The sequence below is a fragment of the Accipiter gentilis genome, chromosome 1 (genome assembly GCF_929443795.1).
Source record: "Accipiter gentilis chromosome 1, bAccGen1.1, whole genome shotgun sequence".
Lineage (NCBI taxonomy): Eukaryota > Metazoa > Chordata > Aves > Accipitriformes > Accipitridae > Astur > Astur gentilis.
The window spans coordinates 18,970,427-18,995,807 of NC_064880.1; the positions used below are offsets into that span (position 1 = coordinate 18,970,427).

Consider the following 25,381-nt stretch of genomic DNA (forward strand, 5'->3'; position numbering starts at 1 on the left):
AAGCTCATTAGTGGATCTTGCCAGAAGCCATCAAAAGATAAGTTTCAAATTAATCCTTAAAGTAAAATGCACCAAAAGACTACCATTCACTTAAAGAACGGAGTGATCTGATCTTTTTCACTTTGAAAAGTTGTTAGTGAAATTTTCTAGTGTTTTTTCCATCCTTATAGTTTTATAAGCATGCAAATGTTTGAAAGCATCTGAAAAATAACTGAAATCTGCTTTCATTCTAAAATTTAAGTTTCATATATTTGTTTTTTTGGTTTTTTTTTTGTTTGTTTGTTTTGTTTTTCCCAAGTGGATTGTCTGTAGTGCCAGATATAACAACAGAAACTGTCTGGTGGTGCCAGCAGATCGGAAAATAGGTGTAAATGCTAAATAATGCCTTGACTTAGTATTTAGTGAGTAAATAAAATGCATGCAATCTCCTTGCTGAAAGATCAAAGGGATGAAGACCAGGAATACCTTTTAGGAAGGATGGTTTTTTCTCTGTTAGCTGTTCTTCCAGTATCTTCTTTATCAGTGAAACTTTGCTCACATACAAGACTTGAGGTTAAATTTTGCTGTTATTGACACACGCAGTCCCATTGAGGCCTTGTTCCACTCAGCCACACTATTATGGCTCACTTTGTGTAGTTAAGAAAGCTGACCTGCTTTGCTCTGTAAATTGTAAATGCCATTGGAAATTGTCATACTAGAAACGTATAATAAATATGTATACTCATGTATTCTTTCCCTTTCTGTGTCTGGACTGAATACAGAGGGAGAAAAGTCTGAGTCAAAGAACTGAATTACAGACTTGAGAAATTTGCAAAGCCTATGCTAGGCAATGACATGTGTTGCTGTTGCATTGGTTTGTAGTCAAACAAATTGTTCTATTACATAAACACATCTCCAAGGAAATATCAGCTACCTATACCAGTAACTGAAAAGTAGTACAAGGAAACACAGAACCTGCAAAAGCTTTTAATAATTTTTCCTTTCACTTTAAACACCTGTAACTTTGAAAAACTTGATCAACCTTGTGGAAGTGTAAATAGGTATTAAGACTATATAGTTCATACAGACAGAAGAGAAGAGATTATACCTACTAGTCAAGTAAACGCCAGACACCCGGAGCTGTACTCCCTGCTCTGATTCTAAGACAGTCTGTTACCTTACTACCTTTCTTTTTCTGTCACTAAAAGGGAAGATAATAAATTGGTCATTTACAATACCTGACTTATTTGTAAGATCAGTTAATGTTTGCAGATTCTAAGGATTAGAAGCTTTATAACTAACAAACATTATTATAATATTAATTAGGGTAACATGCACATCAGCCCCAGCCATTACTCTGACACCAGGATGGGAGATTAATTTGATGTCTAGAATAAATCTAGTGACACAGGTCATAGTAATTTTTATCAGGAAGTACACGTGTTGTGAAACAGACAACGTAACAGATTTAAGGCCTGGTCTAAGTACTACACAGATGTGAATTCTGGAAGGGATGGGAGGTGAGTAACAGACATTTACATTTATTACAGACAAAGCACAATGCTATAAATCAGCTTGTCTTATATATATATATACACACATATAGTCTGTTCGGGTCAGAAAACCCAAAAAGGAGCTTCTGAAATAATTTTTCTAATCTGAAATTTCTGGCAGTATTTTTTGTAACATACATAAACTTGCTGTGCTTGAAAGTGACCTATGCTAATTCTATTAAGTAAAAATTTATATCCTGCAAACCAACTCAGTGCCTATAGCACATCAGCAGATTTTCAGTTCTATGGAAAGGCCCAGGGCTAGAATAAATTATGAAAATAGGGCAAACAAAGTGACACATACCAAGATCTGCATAGAAGTAGAATGCTGCCAGGGTGGGAAAGACTAACAATTTTCATCTGATTGTGCTGCCCATCCTCAGAATAACCTGTAACCTGTTCTCTACTGCAGGATTGGCCAGCATCACTGTCCTGAGCTCAGTAACACTTAATGACATATTTTGCTGCTGGGCAAGGCATATGTGACTGAAAAGTAACTTCTATTGAGAATGAATCCTTCTATCTTACCTCAAAATGTAAATAAATCAACATCCAATCTATGAATCCACTTGGGAAAAAAATCCCCACACAGTTCGTATACTATATGAGGGTTATCACACACCTTTGAGGAGCTCTTGATTCTGGAATTTTCTTTCAAATTCTATTGTCAACCCCCCCCCCCCCCCCTCCCGGCCCCCAGTACCTCCCTCACTATCACTTCCTGTTTACACAGCCAGACACATTCCATCTAACTCCCATGAAAGTCAGATCTGTATAAGGTATCCAGAGGAAACTGTCAATAAGACTTGAATTCCTTCAGTCTCTAAAAATACAAACTTGTCAAATTTCTAGCTCCACTAGCATTAACTTGCAATTTGAAGAATCTTCTAACTTTCATACACTCCTGTGAGGAATAGGAGTTGGTTACTTTAATAAGGCTGAAAGCCTTAGTTAATTACAAGGATCATTTTTAATAGCAAAACCAGCATTCACAAGGCACTTTCTGCATATTCTCCTATGTATCATATTTTGGATCTCATTTTTCTCTTTCAAATGATTAATTGATGAGGTTTCAACAAAACAGATCTCTGATGACAAACAGCTATAACTGACATTTTTAATGAGAATTATTTACTACTGTAGTTCTAATTACGTCGAATCATAGCAGATGTCCAAGTTTTGGACAGTTTCCATCAGCTTCTCAAGTGAAGGAGAAACCTGGGATCAAAAATTGGGTTACATACTGTGAAAGCAATACAGAACATCTGTGCTGCCCACCAGCTTAGACCAGCCTCAAAATCAATTTCACTTTAAGAACTCATTCAAAACAAGGCTCTAGCTAGAAAATAAGCTTTCTTGCATTGGTCTCTCTATTCCACAGGTCCACTAAAAGTAGTCACACTTATCTTTGCAAATCCTGAATGTTTGCTTGCACAATGTAAAATAATTCAGATGACTACAGCATAAGATAATACTTGGGAACATAATTAGAGGCATCACATTACTATATTAATAGGAACTGAAGAGGACCTCTATTTCCAAAATTCATATGGTTTGTGGATGAGAAATAACAGAAAGAAGAACTGATAAGAGGATAAGAGACTGGGTACTGGCCTGTTACCACACACTTCTTCTGACATTCTTCCAGTGTTAGAAAGTTGTTCTCATTGCCATGGCATCCACCATATTCAAATATTTCACACTCACGGCTTTGAATATTGAAGTAATAGCGCAGGTGGATTGCTTTGCATGGACCTTCATCTGCTTTCATGGCACAGACTGAATGCCTGAGTTTCAGTGGTGGCAAAGCAGCACCTGTAATACAGAGGAGAAGCAGAATAACTGGTATTGAGTTAGTTTGCTTCACTGCACATCATAGCTTCAAAATGAGTTTGCTTGTGTCTTCTGCTAGAAAGGCACTGCGTAACATCTGGCTGTAAAGCTCTGAACACACTAAACATAGATGTAAAAAGAAAATAATGATCTACATTGGAAACAAATTCCATTCAAACCAAATGTGCAGTTTCAATTTTCACCAAACCGGCTCATATCATAAACTTTACCTCCTCATCAGAGATGTCTAAATAGCTATGGATAGTGCCTTAGTCACAGGAGCTTGTGAGCAATTCTGAACAACAAAAACATTGAGAAAAATTCTAGTAGCTCCAGAGACACAATGACTACCCCTGCATAAAAAAAGGCAGAAAGCAGGTTCCTTGTGCTCTCTTCCAAGCACTTCTAATAGTGAACATAGCTCATAAAGACATCTCATAGCAGTGTGGGATGAACTAAGCAAGACAGCCCTGCAGAGGGCACCATTCCCCTATCAGATTGCACTTTACTGGTACATAAACCCATCCAGTACAATTGAAAGGTCATCACAGTGTCTTATTTTCTTTGACCCCACTATTCTTGCATTAGAGCTTTCAAGAGCCAAGACATACACAGCTAGAAAGTTAAGGTGAAAAGAAACCGTATCTTTTCAAATTGTGCCATTTCTGCGTTTTTTCAATATACATTATTATGTCAGGGAATGTTTTATAAAAATTTTCACATCAATTGTGAAGAACGCTAGCAAAGTTTACACTGTCAATGTCTATAAGGAAATTCTGACTGACCATCCAGTTTGTGATACTGTTCCCATATAAATATATGGTTTAATATCTTTTTCTGTTTTGCTTTTCCAAGGAACTATTTTACCCTAGAGGATTTTGAAAGCTTTACAGAGTTTGTGTGCTTGCAATAGCAGCCAGAATAACAGACCTGAAATCTTTCATTCATTCTCCCGGAGCTAATCAGAACATTGATGTCTCTTAACATGTATATGCAAAAGTATCTATCAGTGGTCTCTGCAGTGACCCAGGAAACAGGAGAGAAGAAAGAAAGAAAAAAAGAAAAAAAAGAAAAAAAAAGATGAGGACATGAGTTTATGTGATCATTGCACAGCTTCCTACTACTCAGTAGATTAAGCTTATAAAAGAATGCACAAAAATCAGGCTTTATGGCATGGTAAACCCAAAATTTTTTATCACTACTACCTACCTGCTCTGTGGATATCTAATGTTAACATATACAGTTGGCCTTATTATATAATCTGTCAATGAAATGTACAGCTGAGATAAATCCTCATAAGTACTGAGGTCAATGTAATTTTACTAATTTTATTCCACTGAGGTCAATGTAATTTTACTAATTTTATTCCACTTGAGCCACTGATAACTATTAAACCTACAGGTAAGAAACAATTTTCATCATTAAAATATTTAACTCATAGCATTTAAATCCTTGAAAAATTAAACAACCCTTATTAGACAATCATCATCAACACAAAAAATTGTAGCACATAATTAGATCTTCCAAAATTGGACAATTTGGTGTTAAAATACAGATTAAGATGACTAATTTCAAAATTCTTATTAAATATTCAGTCCCTAAAATAGTTTGTGACTGTTTCCTCATCAGTGAAACTATATTTACAGATTTTGAAATTAGGAAAATAGATTTGGAATATTATTGAAGACTTTTTAATAGGAAATGTGGATGAATTAAAAGAAACATTTTTAAGAGATGTTAGATTCAGTAAACTTTCTACGGAACTCAACTTGCCAAACAGATTTCTGAATTTTGTTTCTTGGCAGTTTCTTTATCTGGGTCTTCCCGAGTCCACAAAGAATTAGGATTTAGAAGTCACGAGGGATTCCAGGTTGGACCTCAAAGGTCTAAACTTCTCCAACAGGTTTCAGAATCCTTTGGAAGGGATTTTAAAAGGCTCAACTTGGAAAGTTGAGAGGATACTGCATTGCAGAAATGAAACTTTGGAATTCCCCTACTCAGTAATAGGGAAAAAAATGCCTTCAAAACATCAAAGTTCTCAGTAACTTTTGGAATAATTCCTGAAATGGTAAAATCAAACACTCAGAGCTCCACAGAAACTGATCCAACTCCAATGCGGCTGGGGTGAGGGCTGGCAGCTGGTTTTTAAACACATTATTTTCTTGGCACACGAGAAATGAGGTCTCCTACGTGACCTGTGTCAGTGACCCAGTTCAGTCTAGAAGAGGTTGTGAAAACTTAGTAGGTTTCCTAACTACTGGAATTTCAGACATAGGGTTATGTCAGCTGATTCTGCTTGCTACATTATGCCACACCAATGTTGTGGGCTATCAAAACAGAAACAGTGTGCAAGCGTAGTTGCAAAACTACACAAAGATGACGAACAAATGGCTTAGTAGAGTTTATCTGAGGAACTTTCTGGTCTCAACTTCTAGCCTAATGCCCATCAAACCCACAGAACTAAATCATTGTTTTGCTTACCTCTTAAGGCCTTTCCTCTGCAGTCACAGTGACACTGTTACCACTGTCAGATGTACTGACATCTGCTGCAAACATAATGACTGTTCAGCAATCAGATATTTATTTTCTTATGAGTGCTAGAAAGTTACCACAGACAAAAATCTGTACCCTGTGAAGCCTCCAAGGGCCAAACCCTCCAACTTTGAACAATAACCAAGTGGCTCTGAAGAAACAAGGCACAAAGCGTTCCATGGGAACTAATCATTCTTGTGTCTGGGAACAGTGAAAGAATTTTTCCCGTTATTTTACACCTGGGAACACTTAACTCACACAGATGGTATAAAATTAGCTTTCCTTCTCAGATTAGAGCAGCAGATGAGAAGGCAAGTGTGAGTGTTTGGCCAGTAGATCTGCATCGATACAAATCTGCCTATAGTCATTTCGCATGTCACATGGGGAATATACCTTGAGAAAACGAATTCTTAGTACAAGGCCTCCTCCTCTGCTCTTCAACACTGGAACAAATTGTTCCTACTCTGTTTTAGGTCCTCTGTGAAGAGCACAGTATGTGACATTTAAGAAAGATGTCTGTCAGGAAGGTCAGTGAATATTCTTCAATAGAAACATGGGAAGTTAAAACTGGATGGAATTTTAATGGAGTTTCTCATTCAATTTTTGGCATATTTCTATGGGATAAATACCTTAAGACCTTTTCTGACAGATGTCCAAATTGTTCTTAAAAAAACTCTAGTGAACTAAAATTCCCAGCAACCTGAAGCAGTCAGTTCCAGGATTTCCCTACCCTTCTTACAAAACAGGTCTTTATTGTAATATACAGCCTAAGTATTCTTTATTGCATATTAAATCATTTTGTACTTCCTTCAGTGCATAGAGAGAATAATTTAAAACCATATACATATAGTAAATTTGCTTTCATTTTCTAATCCACCATTCATGTCTTGCAATTCCAGGCTGCTGCAGAAGAGAAAGCTGCCTCTTGCACTCCCAGCCTTTACTTGGGGCTTTCCAGGTTCAGCTCCTTCCCAGGCTGCTAGAAGCATTTGTGATGCAGCAGCCCCCCGGCACTCACTGCGTCACTTCAGTAGCCCACCTCTGGTCTACTTTCTTTCTTTCAGAAGACTCTATACTAAACAAACTCCTTTCTTCCAATCTTCTTATTGGCCTTACTTTCTAACCCTCTTACAACTCTCCTTTGGATCTTTTCCTATTGGTCTGGATTACTGTTAAAGTATGCTGCCCAGAGCTGAACATAATCCTGTACCTGTGGCATTATCAGTGCCAAATAGAGTGGAATAATTATCCTTTTTTTTTTTTTTTTTTTTTTTATTAATACAGCACAGTTACTTGCCATCTTGTACAACAACATCGTATTATTTTTGTAATGCTCTGCAACTTCCACTTACTTGCCAGAAAATACAACCTTGTTATACGGGTCTTCTTTCCACCTTATATTTATGAATGCATTGATTCTCCTTCTTAAGTATAGCATGTTGCATTTGTCATTTTAAAAGAAAATTAGTTTAATCCTCCACATTGGATCTGGCCCTGTTGGATATTTCTTACTCATCCAATTTAGGCATCTGGTCCAAATAAACTTAGAAAATCTATAGAATTATAGGACTGTACTATCCTAGACCAAGAAAATTGAGTTTGTTTTGCTAGAAATACATTAAGTAGTGGTTACAGCTGATGCTCACTGTCACAAAAAAGTTATTACTTGCCATACTAAAACCAAAATAAAGCAAAGCAAAACCTCCTTTCCTCTCCTCCTTCTCCCCTCCGCCCCTCGATTTTTTAATTTAACGACTTCATTACATCAGCTACGTAGGTTTTCATAACAGAAGGCACTAAACATCCACTGCTCTGTCTTAACAATCTTTCCACTCCATAGTTTGTGGTAAGTGCAAAGTAATGCTGATGAAATGGCTGACAATGAGCACAAGTTTAGTGCAGATATTTCATGTCACTACCTTCTTCCTCCATTCCTTCAGTCTTCCTACTTTTGGCAACTGTCAGAAACAGGATACCGGTCAAGACTGTTCCTACACAGCACAGCCTTTCCCACATTTATTGTCATTCGCATGGCAACTTTTGCAAGTCAAGACATGGCAGTTTAACACGTGAACAGCCACTATCAACTAACATGCAGTAATTTCACTGAGAGAGCTCTAATAATCTGCAGACAGTCATGCTGTAGCCCTGAGCACGTGGACCTTATGTGATCAATGCACAGCACTTATCACATTACTAGTAAACGGTATAGTATTACAAAACCAGCAGTGGTGAATAAAGTGTCTAATCCTCTTACATTAATACAAATAAAAACAATACTTTTACCCCAGTTGTAGGCATAATAAAAGACTCTAACTTGACCTTCACACTCTTAAGGAAAATCTGCAGGGCTGGTTGCTAAAAATACAGGCTTTTAAATAGAAAGTGAACCCATTTCTCTATTATACTTACAGCACAATAAATATGAAAGACAACAGTATTACTGCAGAGTTGCTTTTCAGAATAGAACTGTATAAATTAAATTGGGAAAATAAAACTTGGTCAGGAATCTTCCTGACTTTTTATGTAAAATACTTTCTGGTTTTGTTTGCTCAGGTTACGTGTTCTCAACCTTATATGAGTTTCTGTGGTTATCCTTAATTATAAAGATATGCTGTCATCTTTCCATGCTTTTCTTGTAAATGCCTCTCTTTGATAAGTGATATCAATACTAAGCACCTTGTCACTAATGGATAGCTGTTTCTCCTCTCTCCATCTCTGTCAGTTTGACAGCTTTCCACCCGCATGCTGTTCAGTGCTCTTCCTACCCACGTGTTTCCTACCCTTTCTTTAAGCAGTCACATTTATTCTTGATAAACTTTCACATACTAATAAAAAGCACATTCAACTTGTGAGTCATTTTCTTCAGGCTTTGGAACATCAACTGAAATGCTCCCAACCACATAAGGTATTATTGAACAATATGCATTAACTAGTTATTTTTATATCTTTTATTTTTTGTTATTACCCTTATTTATTGGTGGTAAGATGATAGGTTTTGCCAGAAGAGAATAAATTGAGAATCCTTTTTTAACCCATTGGACTTGACTTGCAACCTTAATTATTACTGTAATTTAAATACTAATAGACAAAGAAACCCTCTTAGATTCAGAAAGCACTTGTCATACTTTTGGATCGCATGGGGTTTGTTACAAGTAATGGATGCACACAACTTATTTTATCCTTTAATACCTGAAATTTATTGAATTCTAGGGTAAAATATGTCAATGTTTTATAAGCATCTAACTCAGAAAAATAAATGCTATCAGTGATATTGCAGCCTACAAAATTGCTACAGTTAAAAACCACTGAGACCAGAATTTCACTCTTAAGAAACCACAAATATAATTTTAATTAGTACCAATCTAATAATTTTATAGAAACAGAGCACTGCAAAAATATATATATTTTTTTAAACACTTAACTGAGTCTTCCATAGTCACAAAAACAGGGTCATAGTTTAATTTCTAAGTTTCACATTTGGTTGTTTTTCACTTTGGAATACAAGCCCAAAAGTTCAGAGCTGATCCTCATACTTAGTTACTGGTTGTATAATCTTAAATAACTGTTTGTAAAATAACCAGTGCAGTGATAAAATAATGCCCCAAGAAAAAGACGATTTAATTTTCTCGAGATTATTTTCTTATTGTCTTTTATAAACAAAGGAAAAAAAGATTAATCCTGCAGATTTCTTGTTCTGGTAACAAAGTGTGTTATTTTAACAAGCAAGACAATTCAGCCTTCATGAACTGCAAGCTTAGGCTAAGGATTTTTATAAAACTAACAGTGGCAGGGCAGAGCAAAGATAAATGTCACTTTGCCCTTAAACAAGAAGGGCATTTATGTACTTCAGGGTTAAAGAGAAACAAATTTATTCTGTATGAAACAGTCTTGACTACACAACCAATGCAAAGCATATGCTTAATGCAGAATGGTACATAACTTCAATTGTAGTGATTAATTGTGACATGGTTCTAAAGCACTACCTTCATTTGTAGTATGGCTGTTATTATACACAATTAATATTTTTGTCTCAAGGAACGCTGCTCAAAAGTCCAAATGAGAGAAATAATTTGGATGGAAATTGGACAAGACATGGGCAGGTTAAGTAGAGTGCCAACATGAAAAAAAGGTTCCTCTTAGCTGCACTCGCAGTTAGGCTTCAAAATCAGACCTGTCAAATGGGAGAAGTATCCACTGCATAGTTCTCTGCAGGTTAAGACAGACATCACAATTTCAAATCATTTTCTCAAAGGCAAAAAAAGTATTTTAGTACAGCCCCAAAAGTGTATTTTTCCCTCATCTGGTTTCTCAAAATTGTTTGGGAGGAAACAAAAATATCTTTCACAATGACACCCAGTATAGAAGCTTGATCCACCTTATTTCATTTCAATGAAGTGAAAGTAAACAATGATCTTACAATGGTAAGAATCTTGAGAACCTCCCCAGTTCTAACAGTCACGCTTCTGACATTTTTTTTTCTTAAGAAAAATCTCTAACTGGTGAGTTTTTATTTACCCAGCAATATCAAATCACTTGGGGCTATACAAAGAGTTTCTTCAACACCCAGAAAAACAACTAGGGTAGTAACTGCATCATCTTTAGACCAAACTTTGCAAATTAACTGTGACTCAAGAGAGCTGTGCACAGGACAGAGTAACGTCATTCTACAGCGTCATTCATCATGTTTATGCTCTATTTGTATGGGGAGATAAAACCTGAGTTTACCACCTGTATGTTCTTTTCCCTAAACATTGAACTTTTCCATGGGTCCTAAAGCAGAGCTTGAAGGGAATAATCTTGATATCTAACACAACGTTTGATTAGGATTAGAAGTTTCAAAAAGCATGGGAAACAGAAGCCTTTATAGAAGGCAATTTTGGTAGAGCTTAATGCAAAATTCTGAGCATCTCCCTGTTAATTAATCTCCCTGTTTTCTAATTAGAAATCAGTGCATTTCAAAAGTTTCCCAGAAAAATTCTCAAGTACAGAATTACATCTACAGTGCATTTTAACATAGTGGGTTTTGTTGTTTGAGATAGATTTATGTGTCATTTTTTGCCACCTCTTACCCAAAATATCCTCCTCATCGCTGTCATGTAAGTCAGTAGTTGCATGTCCAGTGATACAGACGAACAGCAAGATAAAGGTTAAAGGTAAGGAACACCTCTTCTTTCTTCCTTTCATCTTTCCTGTATAACATATAAATGACAATACACACTTAAACCAAACTCCTTGAGTGCTCTGCAAAAGTCATTAACAGGGTAGTGCGTAGCCATATGGGTACATATACAAACCGGGAGCTTTGGAAACAACATGAGCTATGTTAGTATAATTATATTGCAAGCACAATGAAAAACAAGACAAGATTTATAGATGTGCTCAGTTGACTGCAAGTCTCCTATCCCACCTCCAGTACAGATCAGAGGCATTGCTATTACTTTGATTTTATTTTAAGCCACAGTTGAAATCATCTCCCAGAACACATAATGATATAAAATGTAACACTTTGTACTTTTCATGTCCTGATCAGTTTTACACAATATAGTTGTGTAAAGTGTAGTTGGCTGGGATGTCCAGTCCTTCCAGATAAGTTTTACTCTGTCTGCAGACCCTAGATTCATTGCCACAAACATAGGATTCTATTTTTAACAAATATTTCACCAATTTATAGTTACCAAGTTCCTGGACTTTTGCATAATTTGCATTTCACAGGAGTCAGTAAACTTTCTGCAACATGAACGTCAATGCTTTAAGAAGTATTTTGTGTCTTGTAGATCCCTTTAATATTGAAAACCTCACTTCAGTGCAGATCTATTATTTTTCACATAGGATCAGTGCAACCATAGTCATTCACACAAAGAAACCACTTGTATTCCATGGCAGCTGGCATGTTCAAGTTTCCAAAGATGAGGCTAGGCATGCACATATGACAGTACCTCTGGAAAACTATTCCTTTAACTTTTTTAGAAATACATATTTTCCAATTAACTAAAAGTTCCTTAAGGGTCTCTGAATTCTAATCAGAGAATAGGCTCAATATCTCCTTTAGCTACCAAGAGATAGATTCCCTAAGATATCATCTTTTCTTAAACCTTGGCTAAGTTAATGAATATTAACTTAATACAAATTAAAGGTCAAAAGACTAGGAAGTTCCTAGTCTTCAGATGCTGTTTTGTCTTTAGTGTTTTTGTTTACCTGCCTGTGAAGATAGCATGTCTGCATCACGTAAAACAGTGAGGGCAGGAAGGGCTATGGGAGTAGATGAGATGACCTGTCACTGTGCTTGGGATACAGCTTTATAGCAGGAAGGCTAAAGAGATGATGCTGAAGGGGCAGGTGACATAAACAGAAGTAATCTTTAACAGATTAAACTTTTCTGAGTGACATATCTTTGTCTATGAAGTTAGAAGTAAATCATACCTATGGTATCTAAGAAAACATTAGCAAGCAACGATGTCTCAGAAAAGTTAAATCCTCACAGAGATTAACCAATTTGACACAGCCACTCTGTGCCAGAGCCAGAAGGTGCAGTTATATCTCTAACACCAAATCAGAGCCAGAATTTCCATTTCTCTCTTGACAACTTATCAATTTTTCCCTTCTGCATACTCAGTGTTTTCCTAACTTGCAGCATGAGTAGTAAAAAAGAAATGCGTTCTTAAAAATAAGTCTTGGTGAAATTACAGACCAGACCATGAGTAGCACTAATTATTTGGATAATTTTTTAAATTCACCATTCCTTTTAGAAGGCTTCAGTATATATTGTAGTGAAAACAGAGATTCTTTTTTCTTTTTTTTTTTTTTTTTGTAAAGGAACAGAATTTTGGGATCAAAGGAATTTCTATTTTAGCCAGAAAATATGACAGCGTTAACTTTTTCATCATAATGCTTTCCTGCTAAAATAAAGAATGCATTTGCCTTTCATTCATTCTAATCTTAATTTCTACACTGACAAATAAAATCCTTTGTCCTTGTAAAGTTGGTAAAATGTTTGGCAAAAAAAATTAGATCTTATTTTGCCCTATTAGTCATGATTTTTTAAACAAACTTTCCTCAAAGACTATTTTTTACTTCTATGAACAAATTCAGAAATTTCTGCTTTCTACTAGAGACATAATAGCTACTCTTGGAATAGAAACCAACTTGTTCCAAATTCTGAAACATTATGTAAACTGAGAAACTGTGCAAGAGCTACAACTGCTCATTTTCAGGTATTTTTCAAAGAAACAGAAGTAGTGTCCTCCTTCATGTTTCCAACTAGAATTCCAGTTTTACATTCCTATATTATTTTACATATTAAAACTTAATCTAATAAGATATTATTTTCCCCCTTTCCCCAGTGACAAATTACTAGTGATCTGTTTTCTCCATTCAGAGTGAATAATTCATAAATAATTTTTCCCCAACCTCTACTGGAGGAATTACTTATGGGCCTCTTAGCTGACCACAGGATATCCCTAGAGTATTGCTAAAACACATGGGGGGGGAAAAACCCCACACTATGGCACTGTGCTATGAATTTATCAGTTATCAGTCCACTCTAACATGCCAGACTTTTAGACCTAATTACATTCATTAATGCTACTGTCTACATTTACTTGTGTACCCCATCTGCTCTCATTTGCCTTAATTTTTTGTCAGTCTGTTTGGAAGTCTCTTGTTTATATGTGATAATTATATGCTAGTTAATTATTTCAATTTTCTAATGCCATCCTTTTCCCAGCTGTTGTCCCGATGTCATCTCACCACTGAGTTTTTAAAATATTACATCATTAGAAGAAAGGAAGAGTCTTTACTGAAATGCTCATTGCTACCCACGGAATACTTTTGAGTTACAGCACCCAACATTAGCATTAGCGTACTCTCTCTTTGGGATATTCTCAGCATTTTGTGTCATTATTCAGGTAATTTTCAGTTTTCCAGTCAATCAGAGAACACATACTCCCTCTCCATCTTTTCCTGAGTACAGTACATATTATAACTTTGAAAGCAAAGTAACTGTTCCAGAGCAAGGGCAATGGCCAGCCTTGACACTACTGTCACAGTTTCAGGAAGTTTGCCCTGAATTTGATCAGCTTCTGTGAAAGTGGGTGAAGTTTAATGCCAGAAGATCCACAGAAATAGATCTCTTATACACTACCTGGCAAAAATAGTGTCTTACGCTTCAGATGCTAGAAATAAATCACATATGTAATAAGCAAACCTTTTAACATATCAAAATAATACCATGTAAAACACAAATCCAAAATAAACCAAGAAAACATCTTTAAAAGGAATTCTGTTGACTATATTTCTGCACAAAGTAATAGAGGTATCAATGTTTCTTTTTAGCTTTCATAGCCCATTCTATGATTTCCAGAAACAGACTACCTCTTACGATGCATTTGGCCTAATACCAGATTTTTCCTCCATGCAAAGCTGCATGGTACATGGCCTTGGAAGAATTTTACTTTTTTTATCCAAAGGTTAGGGAAACAGTTACAGCAAATCTTTTTATTCAGCCCTAATAAAAAGTCCAGTCACGCTTTAAAGGAGGAAGAAGAAAACACTGCACAAGGTAACTGGAAGTAGTCCAAGATTGTCTTTATAATTTGAGAGACAAATGAGTTATGATGTAGTTTGACATTAACTAAAATTAAAATAAATCCACAACTAACAAAAATTGTATGGGGAGAAATATTAAACAAAAAAATTCAAACTGCACAAGAATAAGTACTTAGCATCGTAATGTACATAAGAGTGGTGATAGTTTGATATCATCTAGGCTAAATAAAAGCAGAAATATCATCAAATATTCAGATTTGATACTTAGTAATAACTTTCACACTAAGCCTGGCTCCTGTGAGCTCATGGGAACAAAAAATTACAAAATACACTTTCAATTTTAGTTTTTTAAATGACATGGGAAAGGGGAATTTTCTAAGCACGTTGTTTTCCTTAGAGGTTTTAATTTGTAATCATTGGCAGAGTTGTGACCCTTCATAAAGGAACCCGCAAGTTATCCACAACCTCAGTTGCCCATGGATTAATTCCAGGTTTGCCCCTGGGCTCTCATTTTCTATATTTGAGTTTTTTCAAACATGATGGCAAAACTCTCACTAGTTCAGGAAAATTCTATTTGAATTTGTTTTCAATCACTCAAGTTGAGGCCTTGGTTCCTTCTTCCAGGAACCTGCAGAGTATGGATTTAGATTGCAAAATACAGTAATCCATTTTTACTGAATCATCCAATATTCCCAAAAGCTTGTTTCCAAGTAGAAGAAAAATATAGGAAACAATCAGCCAGAAATGGAAATACTCAGTAAGTTTCTCTTTTTCATTTGAAAATAGAATTTCGTATATCACGAGCTACCGTATATAATTGTCACTGTGTGATTATGAAGATAAATTAGTGCATTTGTACAGAGAACAAAAATTTTATCAGGGTACAGTTCTTCTATTCTTCCACTCAACTCCTACATTTCCCTTAAAAGAGTATCTTGTCAAAAGTAGGTGTTCTTGATGCTTGGGCAATTTCCCAAGAGGGAAAAATTTAGGCTGTATAACTGCATGTCTGTCTTACTGCAAAGTCTACTGACCAAAGACAATCTCCTTTATCTTCTTGTTAATCTTCCCCCAAGGTCACACATTCCCAGAACATTGTGTCGGTGGGTTGAAGGGGGTGAAGGTTTTAGTACTGAATTGCTTAAATCCTTCTGTAGTTTAATTATTTCTTATAATTCCTAAAGGAAAAGTGAATCCAAGATCAAAGTGAACTTGGCACTGCTTTTTCAATTAAAAACCACAACCCCTCTAGAAAAGTCCAAGATTTCCGATTTAATGTTCAGCTGTCCAGTAACAGAACTTTAAAGCTGTAAAGCCTCTTATAATACTGATTTTATTTCCCTTTTTTAATGCACTGTTTATTTTTTACTGTATTTATATGGAAAGCACAATTCTAATTTAGGAGAGCCAGGAATCAGTCCAGCATTAATACTGGCTTTTCTCTACATCAAAGCGTCTTTAATGTAAATTCCAAGAATTCCTAAGACATTCCCTTAGGAACTGCACTCTACTGCTCCCAAACTACCTACCTTTCGAGTCAGACATTTTTATATCTATAACAGACAACATCTAAGTTACTTGACAAAGGAGATCAAAGGTCTATGGGTAATAACTGGCACTAATTTATTTACTGGTTTAACTAAACGCTTTAATTTGTGAATAATGACATTAGCTTCCCTCAAGCTGGACTATAGGTAGACAAAGCAGACCACATGCAATCAAGGAAGTTCCCTGTAACAGATCCTTATTACCTGGTCTTATAACTAGACATTTTTAATCTTGCCACCTAAACACAGAAATACAAGAAAGCTCTCAAGACTTTTTTTTGCTGAAGACAGACAAGTATAAAACTCTGTGTGTTATCCATGCAGTTTGCAGCCTTTGGACCAAGATCTTTTATATATATGAGTGTGTGTATATATGTATATATATATATGCATGTTTGGTTGTTTTGTTGTTGGTTGGTTTTTTTTTTACTTAGCAGTCTCTTCAACACCAATTTCTATAATTACCAGAACGTTTAGAGGCAAACATTTCTTCGCACAGTATTTATCTCTAGCTAGCTAACGGGAAAAAGCAAAATAAAAGCTAGCATTTCCAGTAGTAGCCAAAACCAGACAGCTTTAGAAAATGGCATAAAGTGGCATTGTAATGACTATAAAAGTGACTCATTCACACTGACAGCCCAGGAAATGGAAGCACACATACAAAAAAAACCCCCAAAACTGGCAAAGGATATCAGCAAATAGAGGAATGAATAGCAGGAGATAGGATGTGCATAGTCAGAGGTTGAATTTAGCACAGCCTAAAATTAAAGATATAAAGGTCTAATTAGTCAGGCTTATAGCACCTCTGATGTAAAAGCAGACCTTTTTTCAGTTCACTATACTTCAGAGGCATATTTGCCCTACGATATCTTGTACTACCTACTAGACTTGTATGACAGAGATTTAATTAGACATACCTGTAAGCATTGTCTCCCAAATGGCAGTCAGTGAGTTCCCTTAAAAAGTATTTTACTACATGTGCTATTTTGCAGCTGTTTGAAGGATCATGTTTTCTCATTTACTCTGGAGTAAGTATGAAGAATGAAGTAAATATGAATTCTGTCACCACTGCTCTGATGTAAACTGAACAAAGAATGATGATACATGCCCTAGCTTTCTAAGTCCCAGAGTCAGTGCTGGTCTGTCATTCAAACCCACTTCCACTAGAGCAAAGTCTTACAGTGCCATGGTAACTTAATAAAAAGGGAAGCAGTCTACTGTGGGTCATCAGCACATAAACATTACTGATTGAAAGCATGAGCTATTGGAATTTCCCCCCTCAACTTATCTCCCTCCTGTGCCCTACAGTAGCAGGCCTAATAGTGTCTATCAGTTCTGAGACCAGAGACTCCATCAGATTCCTCCCAGAATTTCAAAATTCCTTCTTGTTATGGTAGAGAATTTTGGTTGGTACCTACCTTTCATCACTTAACACAAATGTTGACTTGCTGCTGCACTATTCCAGTCTCTTAAATTCCCAAGTGAAAACTGGGAAGTGAAAATTGGCAAGTGAAAATTTAGAAAAGCACAGGTCTTCATTCGCTTTTATGCTGAAAAGTTGTATGACCCGATGTCACTGTTTCAGATTTAATCTCCCATTTTAGTTCTGGTTTTATTAAGGTTGTAAATGCTGCTTTGCTAACAGAACCGATGAACAAATTTAAAAGAAAACCTTGCTATGTTTTGAAATTGAAACAAAAAAACCCTTTCACTTGTGCTTTAAAACTGTTTCCCCTTTTCCAACTTAGCTCCAGTACCTGTTTATTCCCTTCTACTAGTCAGCTCACATCTGGCACCGGGTTCTTTTGCCATCCTGTCTCCACTCAATTTCTCTCATGACACAGCTCCAGACCCCTATTCCCTCCTCCATTGAGTTATCCTTCTTACCTGGCTCAGTCAGGGCCTCACATCCCTGATATCCATCACCCAACAGCTGGGAACTGGATATATTCTGGGAGGCAGAGTGATGGTGAGAGTATGTCTTGGCAACAGTAGCTGGCAAGTAATTTTCCTAACTCCCTGATCATGCAATGCAGACCACCTGATGCAACAGTCCAAGTGAATTATAAGCTCTGAAATTAAGAGTGTTTGTTTTTTTTTTAAAAATAGCTGGACTTTTCACAGGAACACTGGATTTGCCTACATCAAATCATATAACTACTAGTGATAGCTTTATGGAGAATGACTTAATTATTTTGTAGCTAATTCTACTAGCCATAGGGGAAAAAAATAACCCAAAATAAAACACACGGCACAAGATCCAACATTATGAGTTTAACATAAAGGACATACTAAGAACATTATTTAAATTTCAGTTTCCACCTCATAGAAGACTGATTCAAACAGAAATAAAGAAATAAGCCAGTTATTTATTTAGATGTGGCAACTGCATCTATCCAACATGCCACACCCCAACCTGAGGTAAATCTCTACTCCATGTATACAGTCTGTTTTCATTGCAACATAGCTTTCAACAGGGAAAGGAAATATTCTTCTGCTCCCACTAAAACATTTTTAAAATGTGGACTAAAGCAAATTACAAGTTTACATAATTTCATAAATCATAAAAAGCAAAACACCAAACCCACCGCACTCAAAGCTGTACTACTTGGGCACAAACTGCCTGTTTATAGCAAAAATATACATCATATAATCCTATTTTCAAAGAGAAAATGCCTTCAGCATCCTCATAGCTACTCTCAGAGCACAAAAGCCACTAACAAAACAGACAAGCAGCAATACTAGTTAAGGTTTTCGGAACACAGCATAGCAGTCCCACATGAGCATTATAAAGCCTCTAGCCTGTTGTTTTTTTTTTTCTAGCAGTTTGGACTGGAAAAGCATAGTCTATGTTTTCAAATCTCAGGTGTACTTATTGATAAATAGTCACATATTTAGAGGTCAGTTAACTTATCACAGCCTTCTTTTCTAATGGAGATGGTCATTTCAGTGCTGTATATTTGTTATCAACCCAGTTGTGTGCAATTTCACATTGTACACACTAGAGAAACACAACTACACAATTTCACTAAAGTGAAGCTGTCAGTTACTGAAAACGTAACAGGCAGGCACCTGAGGAAACTACTTGCCACGCTGATGCCTCTCCTGACTGATTTTGACTATGCCTAGTAACGTTTTGCAACCTCATCATCACACAGATCACATTTTGCACACGTATCAGAGATCAAAATACAAGTTTCTTCACTTTGTCAGGCAAGTTTAGCTCCCCCTGTCTATCTTCCCAGCTGGAGACACCACCATATGTTGTTACTGCAATGGATGCACAAGCTTTGGATCATCACACAGCTCAGAAACACTGTAATTGCCATCAGTGGGAATACCCCCACATTCAGACTGCCTCAGATTATCACCCTGCAATTACTTAAAACCAACATAAAATAACACTGCCATAGAAAAGAAAGGGTCATATTCCCTTCATCTCCCACCACAGCGTAGATCATGCTGCTTATTCTGGTGGCAGGGCCAGTTTCTGTGGTCCTACAGCATTCATCAGATGAGTCTCAGAGCACAGTAAACTTCAGCCTCATCTTTCTACACTACCTTTTCTGTGACTGATGAAAGCATAAATAATTGTCCAGAACTTCATTATGTTAGAGACTATATGAATATAGAGGAGAAAGACTGCTGCTTCTTTGGCATATTCTCAGCCAAAGTAGAAAATGTTTACAGCAAATGCTAATAGCCTTCTGCAGACATTTCTGTGTTCATAAAACCTGCACCAGCTAAGTATTTCCTTCATACAGTAGTTGTATTTCTCATTTACTTGCTGCAATTGCTATTTTCAATATAATTGTTTTAAAATGAGTTCTCTTGGAATACTCTATTTTCTGGAAGAAGATTGAACTTTCTTGTGTCCAGATTACATCCTGGTCAACATGTTCAAATGCCTAGTTTTATTTTTTTCAGTAATCAGGTAAATTAGGTGAACCAATTAACTTCAGAGGTATACTTAATTATGAATGGCACACATCAGGGAAGATGACAATAATACTAAAGATGGAAAATGAACAGCCGTATTAACAGCAGCAGGAAATAATTAAGGAAACCGAACAAAGGAGTTGTGAGAGAAAATTAAAAGGACTAAAAATAAGTAACTATTTTGCTGTGAAATAACTATCAGAGGAAAGGAATTATACAATTCCCCATATGGTTTTGCTTCATTCTGCCCCCAGGGGCACTCTGTCCCTGTTGTAAAGTAAAAACAGTTTCATAAGAGAAACACACAGAAGTAGGCAATTTGTCTCTGCTTTTTAAGACAGTTCTCCCTCGTTTCACTGTGAAGAAGAGCTTTAGATACAAAGACCCCATCAGCTTCTAGTTCTTAGAGAGAAAATATGACTGTTGAGAATGTAGCCCAAACAAAGAGCAATAGTAAGTACTGGAATTAGACAGATTTTAAACAGTTTGCTCCAGAACTGTGTATATGAGAGTCATGTAATTTTTGAGGCTATTAAGCACTACTGATGTTCTATTTTTTGATTTTAAAATTTCTTTTCTTGTTCCTATACACATGCATTCTCAGAACATACTGAATGCACACCAACAAAATCACGATAGTTTGAAAGAATGTCAAGCAGCTACCACTTTATTTTAAAATGCAGAAGAGAGCTATTGCCAGAATCACCTTCTTAAAGTAAATGTAGATGCTAAAGCAGCTTCCCAGAATGTGAAAGATGGTGCCAATGTCTCTTTTTTTCCAGAGAAGATTTAATATTCATGTTTCCAGAAACTACCTTAATCCCATTGATAAATCCATGAGAGCAATCTGTGTTCTCTGCCCTAAAAGTAATTGAAGATCCACAGAGTCAGAAGAATAGCATAAAGGATATCAGTGCCTCTGTACTGCAGAACAGACAATCTGAGTGCTAGTATCTGCTCCTGTTTATGCACTTAACTTGGAAGGGTTATTGGAGAAACATGTAAACAGTCCTTGAAGCTAGATCCAGAATCCCGTAGCTCTCCTTCTATAACTGTGGGTCTGGTCTAGCTAGAGGTGAGATTTCAAACTCACTAAAGGCTCTGGACATGTTCCCCAAAAGCCTGTTAGGAAGCTTGTTACTTTACACCTTTGCTTGGTTTCCTAGACACACTATATCTTGGACCACTTTTCCCCCGATCTCTTAACATTTCCTCTCTGACAGAAACTCTGCCTCCTTTTTGTACACCGTCCCTCGTTGCCCTTCAGATCTGACACTGAACCCTAAAATAGATACCAACAATTTATAAGTTTTTACCATTAGACTTTCAAATTTAACTCCCTGATGAGATTAAGGATAAATTCAATGTCATTAATTGTTCTATCTGTCCTGAGCCAAGAAGATCATAAAAGTTTAACTTACAGTTGTTCTGCATTTAGAATATTAGCTAGATGAGTAACAATTCAGTTTTCATTAGCAATATTAGTAAACAAGGGCATTGCACTAAGAGGCTAAATGCCCTTTAAAGGTCACATAACTACACCAGACAGTTGAAATGCATTACCTCTCCAGATTACAAAGTATGCAATGCACAATGTAATGATAAACATAAAGATTACTGAAAGTCAATTTAAAGTACACTTGGAGATTCTCCAGCATGAAAGTTAGAAAAATTTCGAAGAAATGGTTTTATCAAGCAATTGCCCACACAACTGCTTTTTAATGAACCGTTTCACGTGGCACGTATTTGGCAGGAGAAAAGGCTGGAGCAGAACGCATTTTAATCATCTTTACCTCCTCAACATCGTCCTGTGTGCATTACACACAAAGTAAACTTGATTACAATTCTCAAGTTCATCTTAAACAATAAATCAGATAAATTTAGTGTGGATATAGATACTTGCTGCCTTCACAATCACAAACTCTCTCCTAGTAGAATTAAATAATGAGCAGATTCTAAAGGGAAAAGGCTGACATTTTTCCCAAGTAGGTGCCTAGCAATTCCTACAGCATGCCTTTGCTGTTTGTATCTATACTGACAGCTGGACTTCCTGTCTTTGCGTCTGTCCATAAGACATTCAGGAAGGAAGCTTTATATCTTTACATGTTTTCCATGAAGTACTTTGATGACTAATTTCTAGAGTACTGAGTCACATTGATGTTTCACATACTCCCCCCATCCAAATTGTTATTGTTCGCCCTACTCCACTTCTCCCATTGTTACATGCTTTCTCCTCATTTAAACAGTATTTAGATTTTCTAAAACATAGTTAGCCAAGATTTATTATTTTCTTTAAATACAGGCTAGTATCACTGTTTTTCATTACACACACAGTTACTAAAAATGAAGTTTATGTCAATTCAATTTCAAGTAATATATTACAAAAATCACCAATAATATTCTGGGTTTTTGAGGGCTGGGGGTGGTGTGTTTGTTACATTGGCACCACTGTAAGCCTCATTCACTACACTCCTCATTGCTCAAGGGTTTTTAGTTTTTTGAGAATTTCAATATACATTGTGAGTGAAATTGGCTTATAGTAGCATCAGCTTAATTTGATTCTCCTAAAATGTTCTCGTACTTCTCAAAATATTAATTGCTTCAAATGTTACATGCCTTAGATTTGAAATAGCCTGGCAGACCACTCTGCCTGAATCAAGACTGCCTTGGAGCTACTGTAGTGGAGAAATTGCTTTAGAAAACAAGAGCTTTTTTCCAAACTCCAGCTATTGATCAAAATTAACATATTTACCTTTAGGATGGTTTTCTTTCAAAGAACTGTCTTGGAGCTCAAAATACCTTAGTCTGAGATTCTGACAACCAAAGATTAGTTGTATTAGTAATCATAAAAGTATATTAGTTGTCCTGTTTCAAATTCACAGAGAAAAATTCTCCCTTTTTGCAGCACTCATCGCCGGACTTTGAATCTAAACATCTTACTACTGCACCTACCACATTCTAATGAAAACATACCACTAGACACTCCTTTCTACCAGCTAAAGAAAAAAAAATAAAAATCTCTCACGTAAAACTGAAAGTCTGTTGTAAAGTACTCACCCAACTCCTAGCAACAGTTGTTGAAGAAAGAAAGAATTCCTGAATATGATCCTCCCCTACTAATTCACGTTGAAGGGGTGTGGTGTAAAACTACAGAGGCAGGATTGCAACCTGATCTTCCTAGAGCAGGCTCCCGCCGGTGGATTAATCAGTTAGTCCTTGTTCTCGCTTTCTGTGGAGCACATGCGTTCACTCTGGGTAGAATTCAGAGATCTGCAGCAGCTGCAGGGACACTTCCTGTCTGAAGTTCTCTGATCTCCCTGCAGTTTAGAGCAACTGTTTTCTAAACAGCCCTAGCTCAAATTAAACACACTTTTAAAGAATGAGAGGCAGTCTGTATGATATTCTATTCATTATACCTTGCAGGCTTTGATACGGCTCCTGAGGATGCCATATTAATTGGCTATTTAAGAAAGATATGTTGTGGTTTACTGTTGGGTTTTGTTTGTCTGTTTGTTTTTAAATAAAGCCATGCTATTCGCTCTAGATCCAGGCTGCATTCATCACAGTATCTGGAGCTGTACTACAAAGGCTATTCTGCCTTCAGCTAGAACATACCATCTATTTACAGATCATGCTATTATATACTAAAATTAAAGTTAAGCATCATTAAGAGTACCATGGCTGAATACAGGGACGGGGACTCTAGGTGTAAGACTGAGACCTTATAACTTGTGGATCTAGAGACAGTCGACCAGGATCTTAGTCCTGGACACGCAGGATGAGAATTTCCCAGATAAGGAATTAAACAGCAACAGAGGCAGAAGTAACAGCTGAAGAACAGTAAACTTAACACAGTTAGTAGCTGTAACTGATTGCAATTATTTCTGGGCAAAGACAAACAGGAGAGTTAAATCACTTTCACTCAAGATTTACATTCATCTGCTCATCACCATCCTGAAATAAATTGGAAGTTTCTCATAGTCAGTTAACAGGTTAACTATCTCTTAGCACAAACCAAAGTGCTCCTGGCAGCTAGAAGCACTCACAAAGGGGCAGTTTAAATGCTGGGGGTGGGGTTCTACCATACAGTTACTAATTACCAACTCCTAGCTCAGATAAAGCAAGGAGCAACCCAGCTCAGGAGAAGTCAGTTAAATGAAAATGGTCAGCCTGTCATCTGTATGATGCCAAGCGTCTGAAAAACAAATTTTTGGGGGCCCATGTGTTAAGAATTAGTATCTATCAGTGCTATCCATAAATCTCTTCAAGGGTCACAACTAAGCCCAAAACAGATATACAAAAATAACACCGTGATTTAAAGAAATCTCAGTCTGTAGAGTTCCAAAAAATGACATAATTCCTCATTTTGCTTTTCTTAGAATGCATCTATGTGGATGAACAGAGAGTTTCAAACTTGCTCCACTCTACAAGTCATTCACAGATGAGCTGCTTTATTTTTAGTCATACCAGATGCTGAATGGTCTGAATTTACTAGTCCATGCAAATATATTCTGCATCTAGGGACTCAACCTGGTCAAAACTTCAAGTGGGCTTTTTTTTGGATTTAATAAGAAATATGTGGGTTTTTAAATGAACATGCAAAAAAGAATTTTCAAAGTTTGTGTCATAATGTGTTAGCATCATTCATTTTCTTCTCACAAGATCTCACTCAAGTCACTCAGATTTGGTGTGCAAAATAATAAAGTAATTCTGAAAGAAATAGTCCACACAGACATTAAAGAAAAGAAAATGCTAGACTTTTAAGAGACATTTTTCTTCTTATGGTCAAATAGGCTGAGAATCACATATAAAGAAAAGTACTTTGGGGAATTTATAAGAGAATGAAACCCCTTATTTTGATTAAAAGTTAGATTAAGAAATCTTTGGTAAATAATAAACCAGGACAAGAGTAAAAATAACACCATGTGCATGAAGAACACATGTCCAAAAGAAAAATTCAAAGGAAACAGTATTTCATTTTAAGATGAATATTTTTGCTTTCTAGTCTGTTAATGTCTCTCCAGTTCCCATGTGCAGTCCTCTTAATTTAGTTGTCAGGAGGGTCTCTGGACTGCTTTGCATTATACCTATAACATAAAAGGCTTCAGCTGAAACTGGAATCAAACCGTGAAGATGGAAACAAAACTGTTTTGAACCTTTAGTGGGATCAAAGAATTCCATTCAGCTATGGCCTGGCCTAGACAATCAGACTAACCTCTGGCTTGCCCTGAAACCCGCTGATATCTTAAGACAGTTGTCAATAGTTGAAGGTCCACAGTGAAAAAAGACCCTACAATTCTAAAAAAATATTTTTTGTTGCTTTTTAGAAGCGTCTTTCAAGTTAAGCAAGATGAAATTTGTGAGCTCTAAAACTAGTCACTGAAAAGCATTTTCTAAGGTCCTATGGGAGTCTAGAAACCTCTCAAAATGTAAAACCTGCAAATCGCAAAA

The 25,381-nt window shown here is 36.4% G+C and overlaps 1 protein-coding gene and 1 long non-coding RNA gene across 3 annotated transcripts in view; one reads left to right on the plus strand and one right to left on the minus strand.

Moving 5' to 3' along the window:
* Nucleotides 1-23,838, minus strand: part of LOC126042826 (calcitonin gene-related peptide type 1 receptor-like) — a 119,419-nt gene extending 95,581 nt beyond the window's left edge. Inside the window, exons 1-3 of one of the 2 annotated variants that reach the window (XR_007507300.1) lie at nt 22,988-23,833; nt 10,970-11,089; nt 3,147-3,347 (exon numbers count right to left, since the gene is read on the minus strand). Coding sequence is in view for 1 of the 2 variants with exons in the window: in XM_049810573.1 (XP_049666530.1) it covers nt 3,147-3,374; nt 10,970-11,084 (343 nt within the window). In the remaining variant the exon portion in view is untranslated. Of the gene's footprint in view, nt 1-3,146; nt 3,375-10,969; nt 11,090-22,987 lie in introns of both variants that reach the window. The other variant, XM_049810573.1, reaches the window with a different exon arrangement.
* Nucleotides 8,578-22,360, plus strand: LOC126042858 (uncharacterized). The gene is made up of 2 exons (XR_007507301.1): nt 8,578-8,805; nt 13,624-22,360. It is a non-coding gene; the product is annotated as an uncharacterized LOC126042858 (long non-coding RNA).
* Nucleotides 23,839-25,381: the final 1,543 nt, after the last annotated feature.